Source organism: Peromyscus eremicus, chromosome 14 (genome assembly GCF_949786415.1).
Source record: "Peromyscus eremicus chromosome 14, PerEre_H2_v1, whole genome shotgun sequence".
Taxonomy (NCBI): Eukaryota; Metazoa; Chordata; class Mammalia; order Rodentia; family Cricetidae; genus Peromyscus; species Peromyscus eremicus.
Genome location: NC_081430.1, coordinates 53888483 through 53911196, shown reverse-complemented (window position 1 = coordinate 53911196; position 22714 = coordinate 53888483). Strand labels below are relative to the sequence as shown.

Here is a 22714-nt window from a genome sequence, read left to right as displayed (position 1 = left end):
AATAGCTTATAATTTTGTTGGCTTTTTAAATAGTGAGTTTTGTCTGGCTGGTTGATATAAAGTAGTATTTACTTAATGTCTGGTATTTTTTACTGATTTTAAAGGAATGACAACTTCAACTATGAAAGCAAACATTTCTAAACTAATCTGGCAAAGTATTTTGGACAGAACCTCTGCACGGCTGGAGTTAAGGTGCAGAGCTCATTAGAACTGGGGAAGCCCTGAGCTGCAGCATGACAGGGTGCTCTTCTCCACCACAGAGACATCTGCTCCAAACACTGAAAATCAGGACATATACTTTTTCTTCATTGAGGAAACCCTCAATTACTATAGAAGTCCATTTTGGTGCTTAAAGTGTCAATAAAAATCTTGATTACATAGACAGTTCTCTCAGCTCACAAGTCTCCAGGTAATGTGTTTACAGGACTCTGCTCATCTGCAATCAAGCAGTACCTAGCCACAGAGGGCATGTAAGCCACAAATGGGCAACACTAGGATCAGAAAGAACCTAAACAGTTTGACATCCTTGTTACAGCTCGGCCTCAGAAGAGCAGTGTTCAAGGCTTTTGCATGTCACCACACCCTGACACAGGATCAGGTCCATATACTCAAGTGTGAATGTCAAGACCCTGACTGATGTGCTAAGAAAGAAACTCTCATACCTGCGGCCGCTTCTCAGTAGCAACAGGAGTCAGAAACATGAGCAAATGTTTTAAGCCAATGACTGAGCAAGTCACAGAATAAGTGTAAAAAAATGAAGAAAGTGAAATTAAAGAAAAGGAATTTTGGTTAACTTTCAGAATGACTCATTAATAAAACTTGGGCTTAAAGGACGCTTTCCCAAGACCACTCCTGGCTTATTACCAACAGTATAAGATTTTTGATTTATTCAGTTTCAACCTACATCATATCAACTTTAATTTTCAAGTTTCCTTCAAGCAATAATTTATTAAACTTATAATGTGAATCAACCATATAAATCAGGAGACTATAATGCAGGCTTTCTGAGCACTTTCATACATTAGCTATCCAATAGGCTTCCATTATGACAAAGTAAAGGAACCACTTCTTGGCACTGTGCTCTAGCTGAAGCGAGCTATCTGTGGAGAAAATACCTTATCTCAGAACTAAAATTGTATTAACATATTTCAAATCTAAACTACTTTGCCAACTCTGTAATAGCCAAGATTTAGAAAAGAAATTGGGACTGACATTTTAACTAGAATATCACTAAACGTTTCCTTAAGACTTCTAAGTGTCAAAATGACGATGACAACAGGAAAAAAAATGAAAATGTGATATATTTCAATGGCACCATCCAAAAGCAACTGGCTGCCATTTAAAAATGAAGCTGTACAAAGTTTCTCCTTCTTACCAAAAAAATTAAGACATCTGAATTGAGAATTCAGAACACTCATCATAACATCAGGCAAAGCCCTTCCCAGGAGGCTGTGAGATAGAGACCCCAGTGGTTCTCCAAGAAAGGACCACCATGCACCAGCTCCTAGGTGGCACAAACTGGAAGACTATCGGCAGGCTTCCAACTTTGTTCCCACAAAGGTGAGAATGACTCAAAGAACTAGTTTCTTAGTAAGTCTTAGGTCTGTTGGGGGAGGGAGGAATTAGAAAAAAAATCTACTTGTATTATCCAACTTACTTATTTGCTCCTTCTTCCTGACCATCTAATTTCATACAGACATGCATGTGTGTACGCACACACACACACACACACACACACAGAACCTCTGAAAGCCAACATAAGCTAACTGTTCTGGTGACACAGAAGCATTATCCTACAGCTGCTTGCATCAGTCAAGGATGAAGAAGCCCTCAACAGACACAGAGAGCACCCCTGGGCAGGAGGGAATGTGTAAGAGATGCTGAGACACCTAACTTGCATGTGTATCTTATGTTCACACCAATGCCAAATGCAGGAGCTGTGTGTAAGTCTACAGAGCTCAGTCACAAAGCGGGCATGTGAGAAGTAGCCAGGTTTGAGGTGGAGCCTCAGAGCAGAAGCATGGGAGGATCTCAGAATGAAGGTGTAGGTCTGCAGACACAATCCCATCTGACACAGTCACGGTGTGCAATGCGGCAGGTTCTTCTCTGAGTCTCCACCTGGATACAAAGGAGCGCTTGACAGACTTATCAAGGACACCAATGACCAGGCCCTGTGCAGTCTCATGACAACATACAAAGACTGGAAAGCACTGCTTGGCGTGTGATTACCTAACTTTACAGTTAAAACCACCTTAGCTGAATTTCTTAAATAACTTGCTCATTTTTGCTCTAAAAATAAAAGGCATGCTCATTCTTACAATGCACAAGTGCCGTGGTGATTTCTTCCTAGAGCTGTGTTATAGAGAACCCTTAACACTAAGTTTCACATCTTGCTGTTCTGGTACCATGCCCAGTCAGTCGTTCATGTTCTCTGAAAACACAAGTCACAGAAACCTGCCCAGCAGCCAGCAGGCTTTGCACCCACCTCCAGCACACACACAAGCACCTGTCACAACCCTCATGTTTATGTCTGAACGTCAACTGTTCTGATTTCCTGCAGAAAAGGGTACTAATCGTTGTGCGTGTTTGTATTGGATGACTACCTCCACTCTGAAGACTGCAAAGCTGTAAGAAGGAATTGACGAGCCAGCCTAGTCCCAATAGAGAAAAGTGGACAGCATCAAAATGGTAAAAGCAAATGAATGGAAAAGCAGGTAAAAGGGACAGAAAATTATATCTTAAAAATATTAAAAATCAATCAATAAATAAAACAAGGATTTAAGGACCGCATAACTAAAGGACATTTGAAAAACAAGGTTATTATCAAGTAACTTAAAATCTACTTACATTTTAGAGAAATAAACATATTTTTTTTAAACTGCTATCATGAGAAGGATATCAGAAATGAAACTGTATAATAAAAGACAATATAGTGACTGATGCAAGAATTTAAAGGAGCCAAAGACTTCAGTCATCAAGGGAGCAGCAGCCAGCTGTGGCTGGAGTCCCCTCTGAGGGCTGGGCAGCTGCTCTTCCAGGACCACAAACCACACTGCAGAAGAGCTACTAAGACATGAAGTGTGCACAGGAGACCGAGCATCTGCCACCCTCGCTATTACAGAGAAGAACAAAGGACGACAGAAGACATGAAACACTGGACTAAGTCTGAAAAGAGACATCCTTACAACTTAGAAAGTCACTGTGTTCGGATGAAACAACCGGAAATACCTACCCTACACATTTCCCCTCAGCTAGATAAGTGAAAAGGGTAGAAAAGTGAAGCTCATTCCACTTCCAATGAAGATCACAATTCTATAATAAAACCTCCGCTGCCAGAAGTTCAGCTTGTAGGAACAAAACAAGCACGGTCACTTAGCCCTTCCCTTCCAAGACTTGCAGACAAGTAATCCAAACTCACCAGCTGCAGAGGTGTCTGAAAGCCTGACCAGTAGGAAGCTTACTTTCTTCTCAATGGAACCCTAATCTTACCCCACAGGTGTTGTGTTTCCGTGAGGACAGAAGACAGGTACAGACAACTCCCCACAAGCCCATGCCTGGCAGCAAACCCAGCCGTTCAGAAGGAATGCCATTCCATGAGAAAGAAAGCTCCAAACTGAGAGAGAGGTCAGGAGACAAGGGAAGGAACGGCGGGAGACCCGGACACAGGCACTAACTCAACATGCCATGTGGGAAGAAGGGCAGTGGCTTCCCACTATAAACAAAGGCTGTGGAAGCACTAGGCTCACAAACTCCACAAGGGCGCTCAAGACCTGCCTGCACTCTAGATAAGACATGAAGTGCGGACCCAGAGGCCCTTGGGCTAAGGAGCCAGTGGAGCCCCTGGGGATCGAACGGCCAGTGCTGCTGACACCAAAGTCAGTCAGACTCCAAGCGTCTAACACAGAAATACTTCTGGCAGACGGACGGTGGTGGCGCACGCCTTTAATCCCAGCACTTGGGAGGCAGAGGCAGGCGGATATCTGTGAGTTCAGGGCCAGCCTGAGCTACAGAGTGAGATCCAGAACAGGCTCCAAAACTACACGGAGAAACCCTGTCTCGAAAAACAAAAGAAAGAAAAAGAGAAATAAAGAGAGAGAGAGAGAGAGAGAGAGAGAGAGAGAGAGAGAGAGAGAGAGAGAGAGAGAGAAAGAAAGAAAGAAAGAAAGAAAGAAAGAAAGAAAGAAAGAAAGAAAGAAAGAAAGAAAGAAAGAAAAGAAAAGAAAAATACTTCTGGAAAAATTAAAGACCATGGTGCCTTATGATTAAAGACTCAAAAGTCCTCAGGAAAGCAGTTCCAGAACTATGTAAGAAGCCTACCTCAGCCTGCCTAAATGAGGTTTAGTTCAATATGAGAAGCCATATTAACCAAATAAGGGAGAAAAATCTAACGAGACAGCTAAAAAGATATATAAAAGCATTTACAAATGAACAGGTAAACTATAAACTAGAAGGAAATACTTATAACACACGTTCTGAAAATAAGATTTATCCACAATAACTCGCCCCACTCAATTATAAATGGCAACACAACAACCCAGTTATTAAAAATAATTATTTTTTCTTTTTCTTTTGGTTTTTCAAGACAGGATTTCTCTGTGTAACTTTGGTGCCTGTCCTGGAACTTGCTCTGTAGACCAGGCTGGCCCTGAACTCACAGAGATCCACCTGCCTCTGCCTCCGAGTGCTGAGATTAAAGGCGTGCGTCACCAAGCCCGGCCTCAAAAATGATTTTCTTAAGGAGAAAAGAAGTAAGAGACCAAAGAAGCACTTATCACACAAAACCACAGAACAGTAGATACACACAAGGAAAAGGGGCTCAGTGGGAAGTAAGCAAGCTCACAAAGCTGGGCACACCCACTGTGGGCAAGCACTGGAGCATGCAGAGCCGTCAGCAACCGCCGGCAATGTGAAAACCAGCAAGCCACTTCGGAAATATGTCCAGAACTTTTAAAAGATGTAAATGTGTATCCTCCCTATAGAGAAGAGATTCAGCTTCCAAGAGAAACAAAAGCCTATCCCCATCAAAACACCACTCCAACAATCTCCAAGGAAGGTCTGTTCACAGTAGACCAAACCGTAAACAGCCCAAATGCCTTCAACATGTCAATAAAATGCAGTAAATGACTGATATGCTAAAAATACAGGTGACTCTTTAAAATATCATGCTGAACACACAGCATTTATCCCCTAGTACCCATAGGTAATACTCTAGACAGGGGAAATAACTGGGGGTGTGGGGTGGGTGAGGTGTCAAATACTGGACACAAGAGCTCTCTAGAGACTGCATAGGACAAGAGTGATGCACTTACACATGCCTGTCACATGTCTTCAAATACTGATTTATTATCTATATATTTTACTGCAAAATTACACTTCTTAATAAACATTTTTTAAAAGCTCACTAAAACAAGGACTAGGGCTAGCTCAGCGGTTAAGAGCGCTGGCTGCTCTTTCAGAGGACCTGGGTTGGATTCCCGGGACCCACATGGCAGCTCACAACCATCTTATAACCCCAGCTTCAGAGGATCCAATGGCCTCTTCAGCCTCCAGGGCACCAGGCACGCACATGGTTCACAGACATAGATGCATGGAAAATACACATCAAATAAATAAATTAGGGGAAAGAAAAAAGAAAAAGAAAAAAAAAAAACTTTCAATTCTGGTCAAAGATACCTGGTTCTAGGGAGTCCAATATACTCCTATTTGAATATAATAAAGTGAACCGACAAACTCTGAGGCACTTCTAACTCCCAGGTTCTATAACCTTTAGGGGAAAAAAAAGGACAGGGAATGAGCATTAACCTCTCCAACAACCCCATCTCCTGGCTCTTCTATTTAACAAGGGTCTACACATCTATCAAATATGGGGTGGGCAGAGGTACAAGCTCTACTCAGCAAAACAATGTACAAGTGCAGAGAAAACAAACACGATGATTAAATACAAAGATGCCTTAGTTCTGCTGTCTGTACCTGGCCTAGTTCCTCGGTGTGCTTCTGTCCACTGGGGTGCTGCCAATCCCTACATATGGGGAACTAACTGCCACATGAGCAGAGCAAAGAAGGCTCTATGACCACGGGGGAGACCCACAGCTTCTTCAGAGGAACAGGGAAGGGAATAAAACCGACAGCAGGCAAAAGAAATAGACAGACGGGCCGATGGACAGACGGAAGGACGTCCAGAACAAGATGTAAAATAAAAATCAGCTTAGCATGATGTTCCAGGATCTAAATATAAAATGTGCCTGCCTGGTGACAATAGCTAAAACAGATACTCCCACTCCTGCAGACCTCTGTGGTTTCCTAGATACCTCAAATTGTGCCACTCTAATTCAGGGGAGATGAAGACTCTGAGTTCGAGTTACTTAAAACTGTAAAGCTATTTGTGTGCCTCATTAAATAGTTATGAAACATGATTAACAATGCAATACCTTATGGTTTAACTAATTCTAGTCATCAAAAAAGATGCTTACAAAATAAATACCAACTTACATTGATAAGAGAAAAAAATGAGCAGTATTTTCTTACCACTTTTACAACACAGGGTGCGTCACTGCCAACCGGTTTGGAAGAATTTGTGTCCGCTGTTTAAAGAATGAGACATCATATCAGAACAAGCAGTGTTGCCTCAGACAGCATATGACAGACACTTAGGCCTACAGCCCTGCAGCCCTCTGAAGGGGTGAATCCCAGTTCCCAAATGGCATTTCAGGGCCATACCAACACTGCACCTAGTCTAAGACTTTCTCCTGTGTAGAATATATCTAGCGATAGTTGGTTTCTTCTATCTGATCAGCTGTTACAGGAAGCTGTTGTCCAAAATGAAGACTATTTCTTTCATTCAGAAGTCCTCTGGTCACTGGCATGCTGATGTACTGGGAATTCATGGAGGATGGGAACTGAAGAAAACCCAGGGTCTAACAAGCTGTAAAACCCTCTGGGGTAGAACATCTGGAAGCAGAGGAGCTGACTCCAGACACTGGTTAGTGCAGGGCAACATTTTTGGCACTGCCACGCAGAAGGAAGTCTTTCCAAACTCACCAACAAGTACCTACATTATGCCATTTTATAAAAACTGGGAATTTGCAGCTGGGAAGTGATGGCACACGCCTTTAATCCCAGCACTCGGGAGGTAGAGGCAGGAGGATCTCTGTGAGTTCGAGGCCAGCCTGGTCTACACAGTGAGTTCTAGGACAGCCAGAGCTACATAGAGAAACCCTGTCTCAAAAAACAGAAAAAAGAAAAGAAAAGAAATGAGAATTTGCAAGTAGACAGAAAAAAACAATTCTTCCACTTCTGGCTGCCATTTGAGGAGTAAAACACAGACATCACATAAGACATAAAGTGTGTTTGATGTGACAGGAGAAATGGTGGGGCAGTTTCAACAGTGAGGGGAGGCAGTGCTGCAGTGTGTTAACAAGAGCCTGAGGTACCAGAAAGCATCCAACAGTTTAAGCCATGGGAATTCACAGGACAGCATTCCACATGGACTAGCACCAAAGGCCGCAATATGGGAGTGTCATAAGCATTTGTAAAGCCAGGAGACCAATGCACAGAGAAAACCATGATACAGAAAGCGAGGAAGAGCCATTAGAGAAGCAGCAGGGAAAAACATGAAGGGCCTAATAGACAATGTCAAGGTTAGGACTGCTGCTGTAACTGAGACAGGAAACCTCCAAGGTTTTGCCAAAAGGACTAGCATGATCCAACTTTGACGGGGCTCCTTAGAGGACCTGTGTACAGGCCAAGAACAGAAGCAGGCAGAGCAGTGAGGGCATTCTCCTAGTCTAACGGGTGGGGCAGAGCGTGGCCTGACAGCTGCTGGGCACCAAGGTGATCATAGACAAGGTGTGCCAGCAGACTGTGATCACAGACTCAAAGGACAGCTAACGGGACCTCGGTGGACTGGATGGGTTTGGGCAGAAAACTGCACAAAAGCTGCAAAGGGAGAAATGTAGGAGAAAGTGTTTTGGGGTATCTTGTTTCAGATGCTTGCTAAACATCCGAGTTCAGATGTTGTTATCGTTTGAATCTGAAATGTCCCCAGACTTGTATTTGGAACACTTATTCTCATCTGGTGGTACTCTTGCGAGGCTGCACACCTTGAACAGGTGGAGCCTAACTGGAGGGCTGAGGACCTCTGACGGTTACAGCCCACCCCTAGTTCTGCTGCACTGTGGCTAGCTGTCCTTCACCACACACTCCTGCCCCCACCAGGTTCCCCTCATGTGTGAACCGTACCTCTAGACTCAATGTCTGTAAGCCAAAGTAAATCCTCCTCCTTGGGGTGGCTGGCCAGAGCAACACAACGCTGCTGATGCAGCTCTTAACCACTGCTGCATATACAATCTCACACCTGCACATGATGAACGGAGAAATTATCGAGCTAACTATCGAGTTGAGGACAAGTTCAGTGGAACAGCACAGGTGAGGTCTAGGTGAGGTCTCCAGCACAGTTAAAGGGAAAAGACTATTTTCTAACAGCCTCACAATGCAAGAAATCCCCTCAGGAACGAACAGAGAGAGAACAGAAATGCCAGGACTGATCGTGAAGGCACCCCACCTTGGAACAGAAGCCAGGCAGATCAAGAGAACAGGCAATGGAAACCAAGGAAGAAAACCAAAGAAGAGTTGTGGCCACAGGACTCCAGACACAAGACAAGCAGCACCAGTTTCTAGAGACGCTCATTCAGCGAAGGAAGAGCTCTGAGCTCCATAGGAAGAGCCCCAGGGAGTAGCACTTAGATACTGAAGTAGTAATAAGGCAGTTTAGAATCTTTAACAAAACATGAAAATGAAGATAGCATCCCAGTAATACTGCACACTCCAATGAGAAGAAACACAATGACTTCTCCACAACACATGCATATACTATGCCAAGCACAAAGAAGACAAGAGCTATGCCTCATCAACAAGTACATGTTTACCCTGGAACTGAGAAAAGTCTTCAAGTGTAGAAAGTACCATGAAAGAGAATAAAGGGAATAAGCATGTGCATGTCCTGCCCTAAACTCAGCTTTGGAAAAGAAAAGCAACAAGCACTATGTAAAACCAAACTAGAAAGAGACTCAACACTTCCAAGGTCAGACATTATACACAGTTGCTGCCACCAATCTCACACAGGGCAGCTTCAATGTATCAGTGCACACAGCAATGAAGGCATCAGTCTTGAAGCGGATACTCCTTCTCCACACAGGGAGAAAAGTCCTAACTCACAGACTGTTCGCTGGAAATTAAAAATACTTACTAGTCAATGCACCTTCTAATGATAGAAATAAAACATCCAGCACACACACAAAGCAAGTTCCAAATGTGCAAAAGGTCACAGAAGCAAGGACACTGAAATAAAGACGATTCTATGCAGTAACCAGGGTAGCATGGTGGCTCAAGCACAGTTTTGGGAGAGAAAATGAACACCCTACTTAGCAACAAGTTCCTGTTAATGAACTCGAGTCCTTCAGTGACCAGAGCACCTCCCTAAATCACAAGCTCGAAATACACATTCGGCTGTTATGACTAAGGTAATGGTATGGAGACAAAGTGTCCCATACAAGGCTGCAGCATACGCAGCTGACAATACTATTGGGGTAAGTTCCAGAAACTTTAGGAGGTAGGAAACAGCTGGAGAAGATCACTGGGTAGTGGAAGCCAGCAGGGGCACCAGGCTGCCCTGGAGCCTTCCTCTACTTCCCACGCACCAGAGGTGACTGTCACATGCACCTGCCATCATGACACTCTGCCCAAATACATAGGGCGTGGGGCCAAACACCATGGACTGAACCCTCTAGAATCAGGAACCACAACGGTGGTGGTGTCAGTTGCCACCCTTCCTCACCCCGCCACCCCCACCCCCACCCCCAGTGGGTTATTTTATCATAACTATGTGAACATTTCATGAACAGCTACTTTCTGTGGTTTATGAAGACTTTGACCTTACATAAATATACCCTGCTTCATTACGACAGCCCTGGTTCTAAACCAAACCAGAGAAGCAGTATGTGCTTTCCCAAAGGCAAGAACGATCTCCATCAGGAGGCTCCTGTGCAAAGCACTGTGTTTCATGAGCACAAGTGCAGAGCAGAGCTCCTAGTCATGCAAGTGAAGCAGGGCTGACCCAGTGAGAACAGTTGCTCTTCTCTTACGGCTCTCAAATCCCAGTATGCGCCTGGTCATCTAAAAGAGTCTGTTCAAACAGCACTGCGGGCCTCCCCCATGGTTTCTGAATCATGAGTAGCATGGGGTACAAGAATGGCAATTCCAACAAGTTTCCAGATGATGTTAACCTCCACTGTAATATTAACACTCCCAGTCAGATGTTGCTTGAAAGGAAAAAACAATTTAAGTTTTCATTTTATAGTAACTACTTGAAGAAAAAAGTAGTTCATTTTATAGATCTTTACAGCTATGAGTAAAAAATGTCTATACATTTCATTTTATGTCAACTGTTAAACATAAACTTTGAAACTTTCAGGGCTAGAGTGATAGCTTAATTGTTAGTAGTACTGGCTGCTAATCCAGAGGACTGAAACTCAATTCCTACCATCCACATGGTGGCTCACAATCATCTGTAACTCCAATCCCTTCTTCTAGCCTGTGCCAAAAATAAATAATTTTTAAAAGTTTGTGCCAGGCATAGTGGCATATGCTTTTATTCCAGCATTTGGGACACAGACTCAGGAGAATCTCTGTGAATCCAAGGTCAGTTTGAGCCTCACAGGCACGTAGTGAGACCACGCCTCAAAAAAGAGAAAAGGAAACATTCATTAAGAAATTAAGTAACTAGTTAACTAATTAAATCAAGATTAGAGGTAGAAGTACAGAAACGGCCTACCTCAGCTGAATGAAGCCTTAAAAACCAAAATTTACAAAAGAAAATTAAGAGTAAGGTAAAAACCACAGAACACAATGACCAGAGAAATGCCCAAAGCAAACAGGGTCTGTAGCATATTCTCACCAGTATTCCTGGGGAAGGAGACAGTTGTACATGCAATCAAGGTTTTTGTTTTTCATTCTGTTTTGTTGTTTTGGTACAAGGTCTCAGTATGTAATAGCTGGCCTGGAAATCACAGAGATCCACCTGCCTCAGTCAGTGCTGGGATTAAAGCCTTCACCACCACAGCCAGCCAGGTAAACCTTTGTTGTTGTTGTTGTTGTTGTTGTTGTTGTTGTTTGAGGCAGGGTTTCTCTGTGTGTAACACCCCTGGCTGTCCGGGAACTTGCTCTGTAGACCAGGCTGTCCTCAAATTCAGAGATCTGCCTGCCTCTGCCTCCCAAGTGCTGGGATTAAAGGCATACGCCGCCACCACCCAGTAGGTAAACCATTCTTTTTAATTTATTTATTTTTATTTTATGTACAGTGGTATTTGCCATGTGCTGTGGGATGTCCTGTATGTTGTGAATATATGTTGCAATGATTGATTGATAAATAAAACACTGATTGGCCAGTAGCCAGGCAGGAAGTATATGATAGGTGGGACAAACAGATAAGAGAGGCTGGGAGGTGGAAGCTGGGGGAGACACCAGCCTGCCGTCCAGGGAGCATCATGTAAAAGCAACAGGTAAAGCCACGGAACACATGGCGACATATAGATTAACAGAAATGGGCTGAGTTAAGTGTAAGAGCTAGTCAATGGTAGGCCTGAGCTAATGGCCTAGCAGTTAATTAATATAAGTTTCTGAGTGATTATTTTATAAGTGGTTGCGGGGCCTATAGTGCTGGGCAGGACTGGAGAAAATTCTAGCTATAGCCATAGTTGTCAGGTCCCCAGCAACTGGAGTTACAGACAGTTATAAGCTTCCATGGGGGTGCTAGGAATTGAACCAGGGTCCTCTGGAAGAGCAGTCAGTGCTCTTAACCACTGAGCCATCTCTCCAGCTCCCAGGTAAAACATTTTTAATGTTGATTAATTCAGTATGCATGCTAACTAATATAACGAACATAGATCAAGCCTAATATATGAAGTTCAGACATTTTTAAAAACCCACAGCTATAAAAATATAAAATGAGCTAAACACAGAGCTAGAGTAAATTGTTCCTGGCTGAGGTGAAGGTAAAAGGATGGGTACACCTTTCTTTCAGTCTCAGAAGAGAGCTTAATTAGACTGAGTAGAAATTTTACGACTCTAAGGATATTGAGCTTACCAATGACATTATAGTATTTTTTCTATAATAAAATAAGCCATCATCTACATATATGTCAAAGATGAACTTATCAACCACACGATCTTAACACAGATTATCAACAGCACCTTGCAATAGCTTAAATAAGAAACTATTACATAAGAAACATTTAGGTCTTTACACTGATGACTAGAAGTCACCATACACTTACCAAGATATATGCAGCCAAAGCCACCTTGGCCAATAGGCAATCCTAGTTTCCATTCCTTTTTAGACATGTCGGTTATGACCTCCCCAGCAGCAAACTGCTCTGCAAGGCGCCTCTTTGCAGGACCCTGTCTTCCAGCCTGAGCTGCTTTTACACGAGGCATTTTTCTCTGTAATACAAAACAAAGCAACTTTGTTCACAATTATAACCTTGGAAGTGTTCAAAACATTCCCCCTACAGAAGGCTTCTACTCAGCAAGGACTGTTCAAGACTAAAGAGAAGGATGTCTACTAATTCTGGTCTGTAACAGCTAGGATCCTATTTGGTTGTCGCTAAGCTTTGAAGAGGAGACCATAAATATAATGATCTATGCAATTATGGAAAGCACTTTAAGTCCCAGTGGCATATCATCTATGACTAAAATACTATTTAGTAACAACAAAACAAGAACTGTTTTGTGCAACTGAGGAAAAGCATGCAATCGGAATGCACACCACCTAGTAATGCAGCCAAGAGATCCTAAGTAATACGGATGCACTACGTCCAAGCACAAAGACTACAATCCCAATTAGGTATGCACAAGGGGGAAGGACAAGAGCATTTGGGGCACAAGAGCAGGTACTGAGCAGGAAGGCTACACCAGCACCATGTACAAACCAGGACATGGGCTCAGCAGAGAAGTGATACACACCACCAGCTAGCTCCACAATGTCTTGGCCATCCAATGTGTCCCTTCTGTCTGGGCATCCTAGAAAAGCATCTCATTCACTTTTCTCACCAGCACAAGTGTAACAGAATGTTCTGGGAAAACTGTTTTACTGGGGAAGAGCAGAACTGGAATCAAAAGCTTTGGACCCCAAATACGTAACTGGCTAGCCGGGAAATCTTGATCAAAGCACATCTCTCTACGCTTCAAATGCACTCAGGTATAACTCACTGCACCGTGTACAATTTTATGCACATACATAAAAGTAAGCTGTATGATTTCAAATTCTTCTTTCTATTAATACTAACCCAAATGATTTCCTTAAGATTCTATAGTTCCCTAAAAACAGCAGAATACAAAAAGCAGAGAGAAGAGTGCAAATGAAACAGCCTAGCCTACAATACTTAGAATGCTATTTCAAATAGGAGTCTGTTAAGATGTGACATTCTGAACCCAAATATACTAGACACACTATATTAAAAGATTTGTTTTCTTGAGACTGGAGAGGTGGCTCAGTGGTTAAGAACACTGGCTCAATTACCAGCACCTACATGGTGGCTCACAACTATCTGTAACTCTAGTTCCAGGGAATCCCATGCCCTCTTCTGGCTTCCTCAGGCACCAGGCATGCATATGGTATAGATATGTGGGCAAAATGTCCATATACATAAAATAAAAATACTAAAAAAATTAGTTTATTTTCTTGTTTTCTAGATCATGTAGAGAATGAGTGTGGCTGTCTGAGGAGGCCAGGGGTATGGGATCCCTGGAGCTGGGTTTACAGGTGGTTATGAGCCACCGGACATGGGTGCTAGAAGCCAAACTCGGGTCCTTTGTAAGAACAGTATGTGCTCTTAACTGCTAGACTATCTCTCTAACCCTAGCCCCCACCCCCAACACACACACACACACACACACACACACACACACACACACACACACACACACACACAGAGTATTAGACCGGACATTTCAGCAAATACCCTCCAATTATCACTATCTCTGCACGAATTCCATATATGCAAACAGAGCTACTGGGATAGTTAATTTTGGTTATCAACTTGACTACATCTAGAATCAAGGAGAACCAAGCAGCTCAACTGGTCATACTACGAAGGGCTTCTCTTGATCGGGTCATTTGAGTTGGGGAGACCTTCTCTAAATCTGAGCCACACCTTCTGGTGGCAGCCCATGTCAAAGGACATGGAAGAAGGAAGCTTTTGCCTCTTTGACTGCTTCCATTGGTATCACTGGCAAGTTCATCTACTCTGTTGCTGAGGCATTCCTTCGCTGGTATTAGAACCTACTTGAGGATTCCAACTTAGATAAAGACCAGCAACTCTCAAGGACTACCCTGGAACTCCAGCACTAGTCTGGGAGAGACTGTTGAGATATCTAGTCTTCTCTTTCCATCAGGAGACAGCCACTGTTGGACTATTCGAACCATAGCCTGCAAGCCATGCTAATAAATCCCCTTTTAATATACACATTCATTCTATCAGCCCTGTTCCTTTAGAGGTCCTTTATTAACTGATGGGGAAATCTTTTTTTTTTTTTAATAGAATTTTTAAAGCTTTTATTACAGTATGTATGGTGTGTGTATGTCCATGCCCAGACCACAGCATGTGTGTAGACATCAAAAAACAACTTTTGTTTTCAGATAGGATCTTCCTATGTGGCTTAGGCTGGCCTTGAAGTCATCATATAGCTAAGGCTAGCCTTGAACTCCTTATAATCATGACTCTCCAGTTTACACCTGTCAGAATGGCTATGATCAAAAACACTAATGACAATCAATGTTGGAGAGGATGCAGAGCAAAGGGAACATTCCTCCACTGTTGGTGGAAATGCAAACTTGTACAACCACTGTGGAAATCAGTATGGCGGTTTCTCTGAAAATTGGGAATCTATCTACCTTAAGACCCAGCCATACCACTCTTGGGCATTTACCCAAGGAATGCTCAATCATACCACAAATATACATGCTCTACTATGTTCATGGCAGCACTATTTGTAATAGCCAGAATCTGGGGAAATCTTTAAATCTAACTTTTCCCCTAAAAAACACTTTGTGCATGTTCCCAATTTCAAACTTCTCTGAGGTGAAAATCACCTTCAAAGCAATGGAACTCGGGGCTGGCACTTCCTCAGATCAGTTCTCTCAAGGTGCTTTTAATCTGTGCTGAAATCTTGCCCAGCAGAATCTTGGTGACAGCCATGGCAACCAGGACTCCAAACATTGAGGAAAGATTAACTTCTATACCTCAGTGGCAACCCCACTAGAAGAATGAACTCGAACACACAGCAGTCCCCAGCACTAACAAAATTTCTTCTAAACTTCATCCAGCTTGATGAAATCACAGCAGTTCCTATTTGATTATTTCCTTAGAGTTGTCAGAACAGTTTTAAATGACTTTAAAACACGTCTTTCTATAACTCAAGTGTCTGAACAAATGGTTTTCTCTAGAATTCCTTTCCATGTGCAATAAAAATACCATACTGCAAATTAAATCTGCCTCAGCATTATTTCATATAAATTTGTGGTAAATAAAGTGGTGTGTGTGGGGTGTGTGTGTGTGTGTGTGTGTGTGTGTGTGTGTGCGTGTGTGTTTCTCCAAATAAAACCTTTGGCTGTTATTTTGAGTTTTACTCTTGGGGCCAGCTATTTGGATCTTACTGTAATAATTAAGATCAGGAATGTCATTCCTAAAACTAGTTCTAAGGAGCCTCCCTGTATCCCTTCCCCTCACACCCCCAAACCACACAGGAAAGCAGTAGGGCAAAACTCAGAACCCCAGGATAGCATCCACAGTAAAACTGCGAAATAGTTTCCTGTCTCCAGACACAATGTAAGTGGACACCAACAAGACTGGTACATCCAGAACTTCAGAGCAGTGTGTACTGTGTAGACACCAGACTCAAGAAGATGCTGCAGCCTAGATCAAAGTGAGCTTCACAAGACTGGGTTTGTAAAAACACAAAGGGGGGTGGCAATGAAATGGACACAACACACACACACACACACACACACACACACACACACACACACACACACCTTCAGAAAAACATTTCCTTACCCCAACCCACCCCCCAAAAACCAGCTATGGCTATTTCAAAATAAAACAGACGTGCCAGCTGGGTGTGGTGGTTCTGTTAACCACGAATACCATGTATAAATGTGGAATGGCACACAGGAGAACAAGAATCTCTCTCACTAATTCTTCCACAGATTATCCATGTTATCCACGGTCAAACAAGGTCCAAAAATTCTAAATGCGATACTCCAGAAATAAACAATTCACAAAGTCTAATACTGTGTGCCGTTCTAAGTACTGGATGCATCCAGAGCCATCACTCTGCCCAGCCCTTTGTGTGGGCACCCCTTTGCCTAGTGCATCCCCACTATATAGGCTGCCCTTCCATAGTTATAGGAGCCATCTCAGTCATCAAAGTGACATGCTATCAGTGATTAAGTTTAAATGGCACAGTCTAGGGCTCTCCACTACCTCCCAATGCTTGGTCATTCACCTCATTTATCTCATTAAGGAGGCAACGCTCCCATCTCACAAGAACAGTGAGTATAGGACACAAATGTCTGGAGATACGGAAACCACAGGCACCTCACTTATCGGACACTCTGCTTTGATCTTGGTTACCATTACTCTTACTCCACTCACCTTATAAATTAAAGTAGGATGCATATTATATGCACTGCTCAGCAGTGTGTATAAGCACCATACCAGCCATGGTTTCCGGGATCCACTGGGATCTTGGAATGACTCCCCTGGTTTAACAGAGGACTGCTATAATTAGGTGATATCTTTAATCTATTATTCCTTTGTTCCCTAAATTCACAAATGTGAAAGGGAGGAAGAAGTGAGAGGTATAATCTAAAATGCTGTACTTGAACTAGACACAGGGGTCTGATGCCTAGTGACAGAGTCAAAAGCAAAAGGATCAAGAGTTCAGAGCCTGCCTAGGCTACAAAGACAGATCCTGTCTAAAAAAACTAACTGTACGTGAAATTACCTTTTATGGAAAGCATACACATACGTACACAAGCCTTCATAATTAGCAGCCCTGCTCACAAAAAAGTGTAGAAATAATAACCAATCCAGTAATTTAATACATGCATTCCCTAGCATATGAACTATACTCTTGAAATACTATTTCCATTAAAAGAATCCAGCTTCAGGCTAAGAGCTCACCCAGTAACATACTTGCCACAAAAGCATGAGGACCTAAATTGAAACCCCAGGATGCAGTGGAAAGGCTGGCTGCTGTGGCATACACTGCTAATCCCCACACAGAGGAGGAAGACAAGTGGAGCCCTGGGGCTCAACAGCCAGCTAACCTAGCCTAATCCCAGTGAGAGACCGTGCCTCGAAGAAGGGGCATGGCTCCTGAGGAATAACACCCGACATGGACCTCTGACCTCACACACGAGCCCACAAAGCCTCTTCCTGCCATCACAAATGTCCCTTTCCTAGTACGTACTTCAGGAAGCACAACTACCTTTGGTGAGCACTGTTGTGCCAGCTCTGTCTGAGGTCTAGACCCTTCACCATGCTTCCATGTCCCTGTTTGACCAACATCACTGCACTAGAAACCAACCCCTCTTCTTTTTGTTTTTTGTTTTGTTTTGTTGTGTTTAAACATTGTTTAAATAGCCAGGCAGTGGTGGCACATGCCTTTAATCCCAGCACTCAGGAGGCAGAGCCAGGCGGATCTCTGTGAGTTCAAGGCCAGCCTGGTCTACAGAGTGAGATCCAGGAGAGGCTCCAAAACTACAGAGAAACCCTGTCTCGGGGGGGGGGGGGGGGGGGGGGGGGGATAAAAACATTGTTTAAATAAACATTGTTTTTGTTTTTCGAGACAGGTTTTTTCTGTGTAGCTTTGGTGCCTGTCATGGAACTCACTCTGTAGCCTAGGCTGGCCTCGAACTCACAGAGATCAGCCTGCCTCTGCCTCCCGAGTGCTGGGATTAAAGGCGTGCGCCACCACTGCCTGGCACCCTCTTATTTTCTAGTTTAGAGTAATAGGAAAGTCTCCTAGTTTCCAAGAACAGGAAAACTGGGTGTGTCAATCTACTGTTGCTTTGCAGGCAATTTCTGAAAAGGACAATTTCTTAAACCAGGAACCCATGCTCACAAAAATAAGATAACCACAGTCCTTGTCTTAGTTAGTTCTCTGAAGAACTATGGACACAATTTCAATTAACCAACTCCATAAGTACATTAGAGGCATCTTCTAATAATGAAACCAACCCCAGCAATGAGGTTTCTACTAAAGAACTGCAGACACAATTTCAATTAACCAATTCCATAAGTACATTAGAGGTATCTTCTAATAATGAAACCAACCTCTTATAGCACTGTGTTTACAAAGGAATACACAGAAAAGCCAACTTGTAACTTGTAAGTTTCAGTCTGTGTAATTCCAGTTCATCCAGCTCAAGCCTACTGTAATAACAGCCTCTGCAACAGAGGGAAGAAGTTGGTTCATCATCACATGATTGTTACATAATCTGACCATTTCTTTTCCCTTTGATTCTAAATGAAATGCAGATGTAACTAAAAAGCACATCAAGATGCAAATCCACACTGCCCTTTGCTGAAATCACCCACTGTTACATTCTATATTAGCATATTCACCAAAATTTAATTGTAAACAGAGTGATTATAGTACTAAAGTTATTAAATACACAAAGCAAGCTTGGAACCATACATATTCAAAGAGAGTTTCAGCGGCAGATCAACTTTTATTTCTGAAACAATACCCTAATTAATAGTCAGTTCTGATGATAAAATGGTCCTCAGTTTTTCAGATAACAGTCCAAAAAAGTTCCCTATGAATATTAAAATAAAGTTTTGTGAATAGATCTAAAATCTCAATGGCTATATTTATCACAATACGATACTGTATTTAGATAACTGGCATTTTTTCAAGTCCTGGATTCAAATTTGGTGGGTTTTTTTTTTTTTTGGTTTGGTTTTTAAGCTGGAAAGCAGTTAAAAAGCTTGAATGAATATTACACAATGACACTCACACTCACTAAACTCTACAAATTCACAGCCACACTGGGAAATCACAGGACAGTGTGATGTTCACTACATACTGGATGACTACTTGTAAATTTCCCCTAAAATAGGTTATGTATAAGCTCCTTCAGGGGGTTACAGATTTTTCATGAAATTTTCTTTAAAGCCATAAACTTTTCTGATGTGTTTCATACTGTACAGAAGCACATTTGATTCAGGAGAACTTAAAGCCCTTCCATTATCACGGTACCAATATCTCTGCACTAGCCCTTCTCCCACAGACTTCCGTACACATTTACTAAAACTGTTCCCTTTTCGGAAGTGATTAGTGAAATAGGAACTGTGCCTCTCATGACACATGGTAAATCCTCCCTGTGTATAAGCTCCCCAGATGCAGAAACTGTCTTCTCTACAGTACACTGCACCCTTCAGGAACTAAACAAATTTCTACAGAGAGCAAAAGTCCAGTTGTTTTCCCATCAAGTACCTGATGTCCAGCTTTCAGCTCACTGCACACAGCTCACTTGTAGTGGGTACCAGCAAGCCTTTCAAAGGCTCAGCAAGTGCTCTCTAAAATGATTATGTCAAACCTTTGTTGTTCCTCAGAAATCCCAATTCCCCTTCCTAAACTGTAATTCTCAGCAAATGACGCAATAGCCTAGTTTACGAAGAGAACACAAGTTTCAGGAAGAATTCCCTTACCTTTCTAAGACACAAGCACACAAACTACTTAACTCACCTCACATCCAACTTACTGTCCAGACCTGGCCTCCTCTCCTGTCACAGCGGATGAAGCCCTTCCATTCCCTTGAGCTGCCCTTCCTCCCTGTAACCTTCTCAAGAAGCATGCTATAAGATTCTTCCACAGGAGCTTTCACTGAACAGGATGTGTGAGAGGACCAGAGCTGGAGAGAGGCAGTGGGTAGAAGGTGGGCTGTGTTCACAGGGGGCCTGGCAGCAGCGCTGTGTGCTTAGGAATAACATGTCATGAGAGATGATGGAAAGGCCATTTGGATCTTGGGATGTGGAGGTTAATGACGGACTTAGCAAAAGTGGAACAGTTCTCTGAAAACCTGGGTCAGAAAGAACCTTCACCTGCCTAGTTCTTAGTACATTTTTCAATGTTCTGCTGTCTTTTTGCTAATTTGTATGAATTCCTTTTCAATATATATTCCATCTATAAAATGAATACAATCTTGAACCCAAAGTCATAAATGCTCCGTAGTGCCACTGTCACAAGTCACACACACTGAGGTGGGAATGAATTTACAAGGGATCAAAGTCCACTCCTAAAAAGCAGAAGGCAGGACCGAAGTCAGCATCTCACTACAATGGTGAACTTTTGACGGTGCACAACATCTGGAGTGAAAATGAAGACTACTGCTGCTGCTGTTGTGGCCCTTGTCTGCGAGGTCTTAGGTCACCGCTGTCCTTGCTGCAGCACCCTCAGCACACTGTGCCAGGAAACAAACCTAATTCTAAAACGCAAGTGCCAGGCTTGCTAATCTGTGTTCACTGCCGTTCTATACATGGAAGCCAGGAACTGCAAACAGCCTAGGTGTGTCAGTGGATGACCGGATAAAGGAAATGTGCTACATTTACACAGTGGAATCTTACTCAGCTGTTAAAAAAAGACAAAAACATGAAGTTCACAGGTAAATGGATGGAGCTAGAAAAAAAAATCATCCTGAGTGAGGTAACCCAGACCCCAAAAGGCAAACATGGTATGTGTTAGCTTATTTTTGAATGTTAGCTTTTAAGTGTTTGATAAGCAAATAATCACAGAAGTTAGATATAGAGTAAGGGACCATTGCGGGGGGGGGGGGGGGGTCCTCCCAAGGAAGGAGAAATAGATCGTAGAGGGATGGATAGGTAAGGAGAGACTGGAACAGGAGGATTAAACAGAAAGGGGACAGGAAGAGGGAAAGGAAGGGGGGAATATGGAGAGGGACAGCTACATCAAGGGCTATTTGAGGGGTCATAGGGAAACCCACCACAGTAGAAGCTTCTTAAAATACATACATACATGAAAGAAATTCAAATGGAATCACTACATAACCGGGGAGAGAAAGCCTCAATTAGACATCTCTCACCACCAAGTGAAAGCTCCAGTGGCAGGACTGGGTTACATACACCTAATTGAGTTGCTGGCCAAAGGGGCCCCATGGAAACCCTCAAACAACCCAAGCTATTGCCAAAGCAATCGGTTGCTCTCCACAAACTGATGATAAGGCCCTATAGTGAAGACAAAACCTATACAACTCATCAAACATGGAGAAGTCAAGCTGGTACCTACCTAGAGCCATCACCCCTACTGGAAGGTATTCTGCAAGATGCCAGAGGAGAAATGTAAACACCAACCCAGCTACAAACCTTTTGATCTTGGCGTCTGCCTGCATAATATGCTGGTGTGAGAGTGGCACAGAAGTTGTGGGAGTAACCAACCACTATCTGATTAGATTTCAGGCCTACTCCACAAAAAGAAACCCATGTCTGACACTGCTCAGGTGGCCAAGAACCTGAGACTAGATAAGCCATGGACCTAGGTGGAACCAAATGCTACTGCTGTGCTAAAGGAACACAGCAATAAAATGACTCCTAACATCATTCTGCTTTACTCATAGATCAGTGCCTTGCTCAGCATCATCAGAGAAGCTTCCTCCTGCAGCAGATGGGAACAAATACAGAGACCCGCACCTGGACAATGGGCAGAGTGAGAGACCTCAGAACACTCAATTCTAAGTGTCTTCATCAAATCCCTCCCCTCAGAGCAGGCTACTTTGTGAAAGATGGGGGAGAAAGACTGTCAAAGCAGGGATGAAGGACACCAAGGAAACAAAGCCTTCCAGACACAACAGGACTGACACACATCTGAATGCACAGAGACTGAGGGAGCATGCACAGGCCTGCACAGGTCTAAGCCAAATGGGGTTCCAGTGCTGAGAGGGGGAGTGGACACAAGGCCCCATCCCTAACCCAGAAGCTATTTCCAACATACAACCACTCACAAAGGAAAACTCAGTGTTCTCCAACCGTCTCTCTGGATATACAAACCACACTTAAGGGCAGGCCAACACAAAACTAACTCAGTGGTATTTTTGGAGGGACTTTGTCTCATAATGCTTTGCCTGGGCATTTATTTATCTCACAGGTCTTTTGCTTATACATTATAGTTTCTGATTTTGTGTTTGTATGGGATTTCTGTGTGTACGAGTGTGGGTCTCTCCATCTGTATGTGTTTCTTGTGCTGTTAGTTTGGTTGTTTTCCTATTTTGTCCTATTCCTGTTCTAGTGTGTTTGCTTTAGTTGTCTGTTTCTAATGACAGGGAGGAGAATGAATGAATTTAGGTGGGTGAGCAGGTGGGAGGATCTGGGAAAAGTTGGGGGAGGGGAAGCATCAGACGATTAAGATGAAGCTTAATGGACAGAGCACCAGCCCAGCAAACCAGAAGCTCTGGGTTGATTCCCAGCACAACCTAAAATGAGATGGTGAGACACAGAGGCCTGTAATGTAATCCTAGCCACCTCAGAGGTGAGAGGAGGATTTCAAGTTCATCCTTGGCCTCAGCCAGCTCCAGGCCCATCTAGGCTACATTAAACCTTGCCTCAAGACCACAAGAGAAAACTTAGATGCCTTCTCC

The 22714-nt window shown here is 43.1% G+C and overlaps 1 protein-coding gene across 5 annotated transcripts in view; it reads right to left on the bottom strand.

Annotated features, from left to right (window-relative positions):
- The window catches only part of Vrk1 (VRK serine/threonine kinase 1), a 75236-nt gene that overhangs the window by 33538 nt on the left and 18984 nt on the right, over positions 1 to 22714 (bottom strand). For all 5 annotated transcript variants that reach the window (XM_059279593.1, XM_059279589.1, XM_059279591.1 and 2 more), the window contains exons 2-3: positions 12330 to 12495; positions 6526 to 6581 (exon numbers count right to left, since the gene is read on the bottom strand). In XM_059279593.1, the coding sequence (XP_059135576.1) occupies positions 6526 to 6581; positions 12330 to 12489 (216 nt within the window). In that variant the 5' untranslated portion in view covers positions 12490 to 12495. The remainder of the gene's footprint in view (positions 1 to 6525; positions 6582 to 12329; positions 12496 to 22714) is intronic.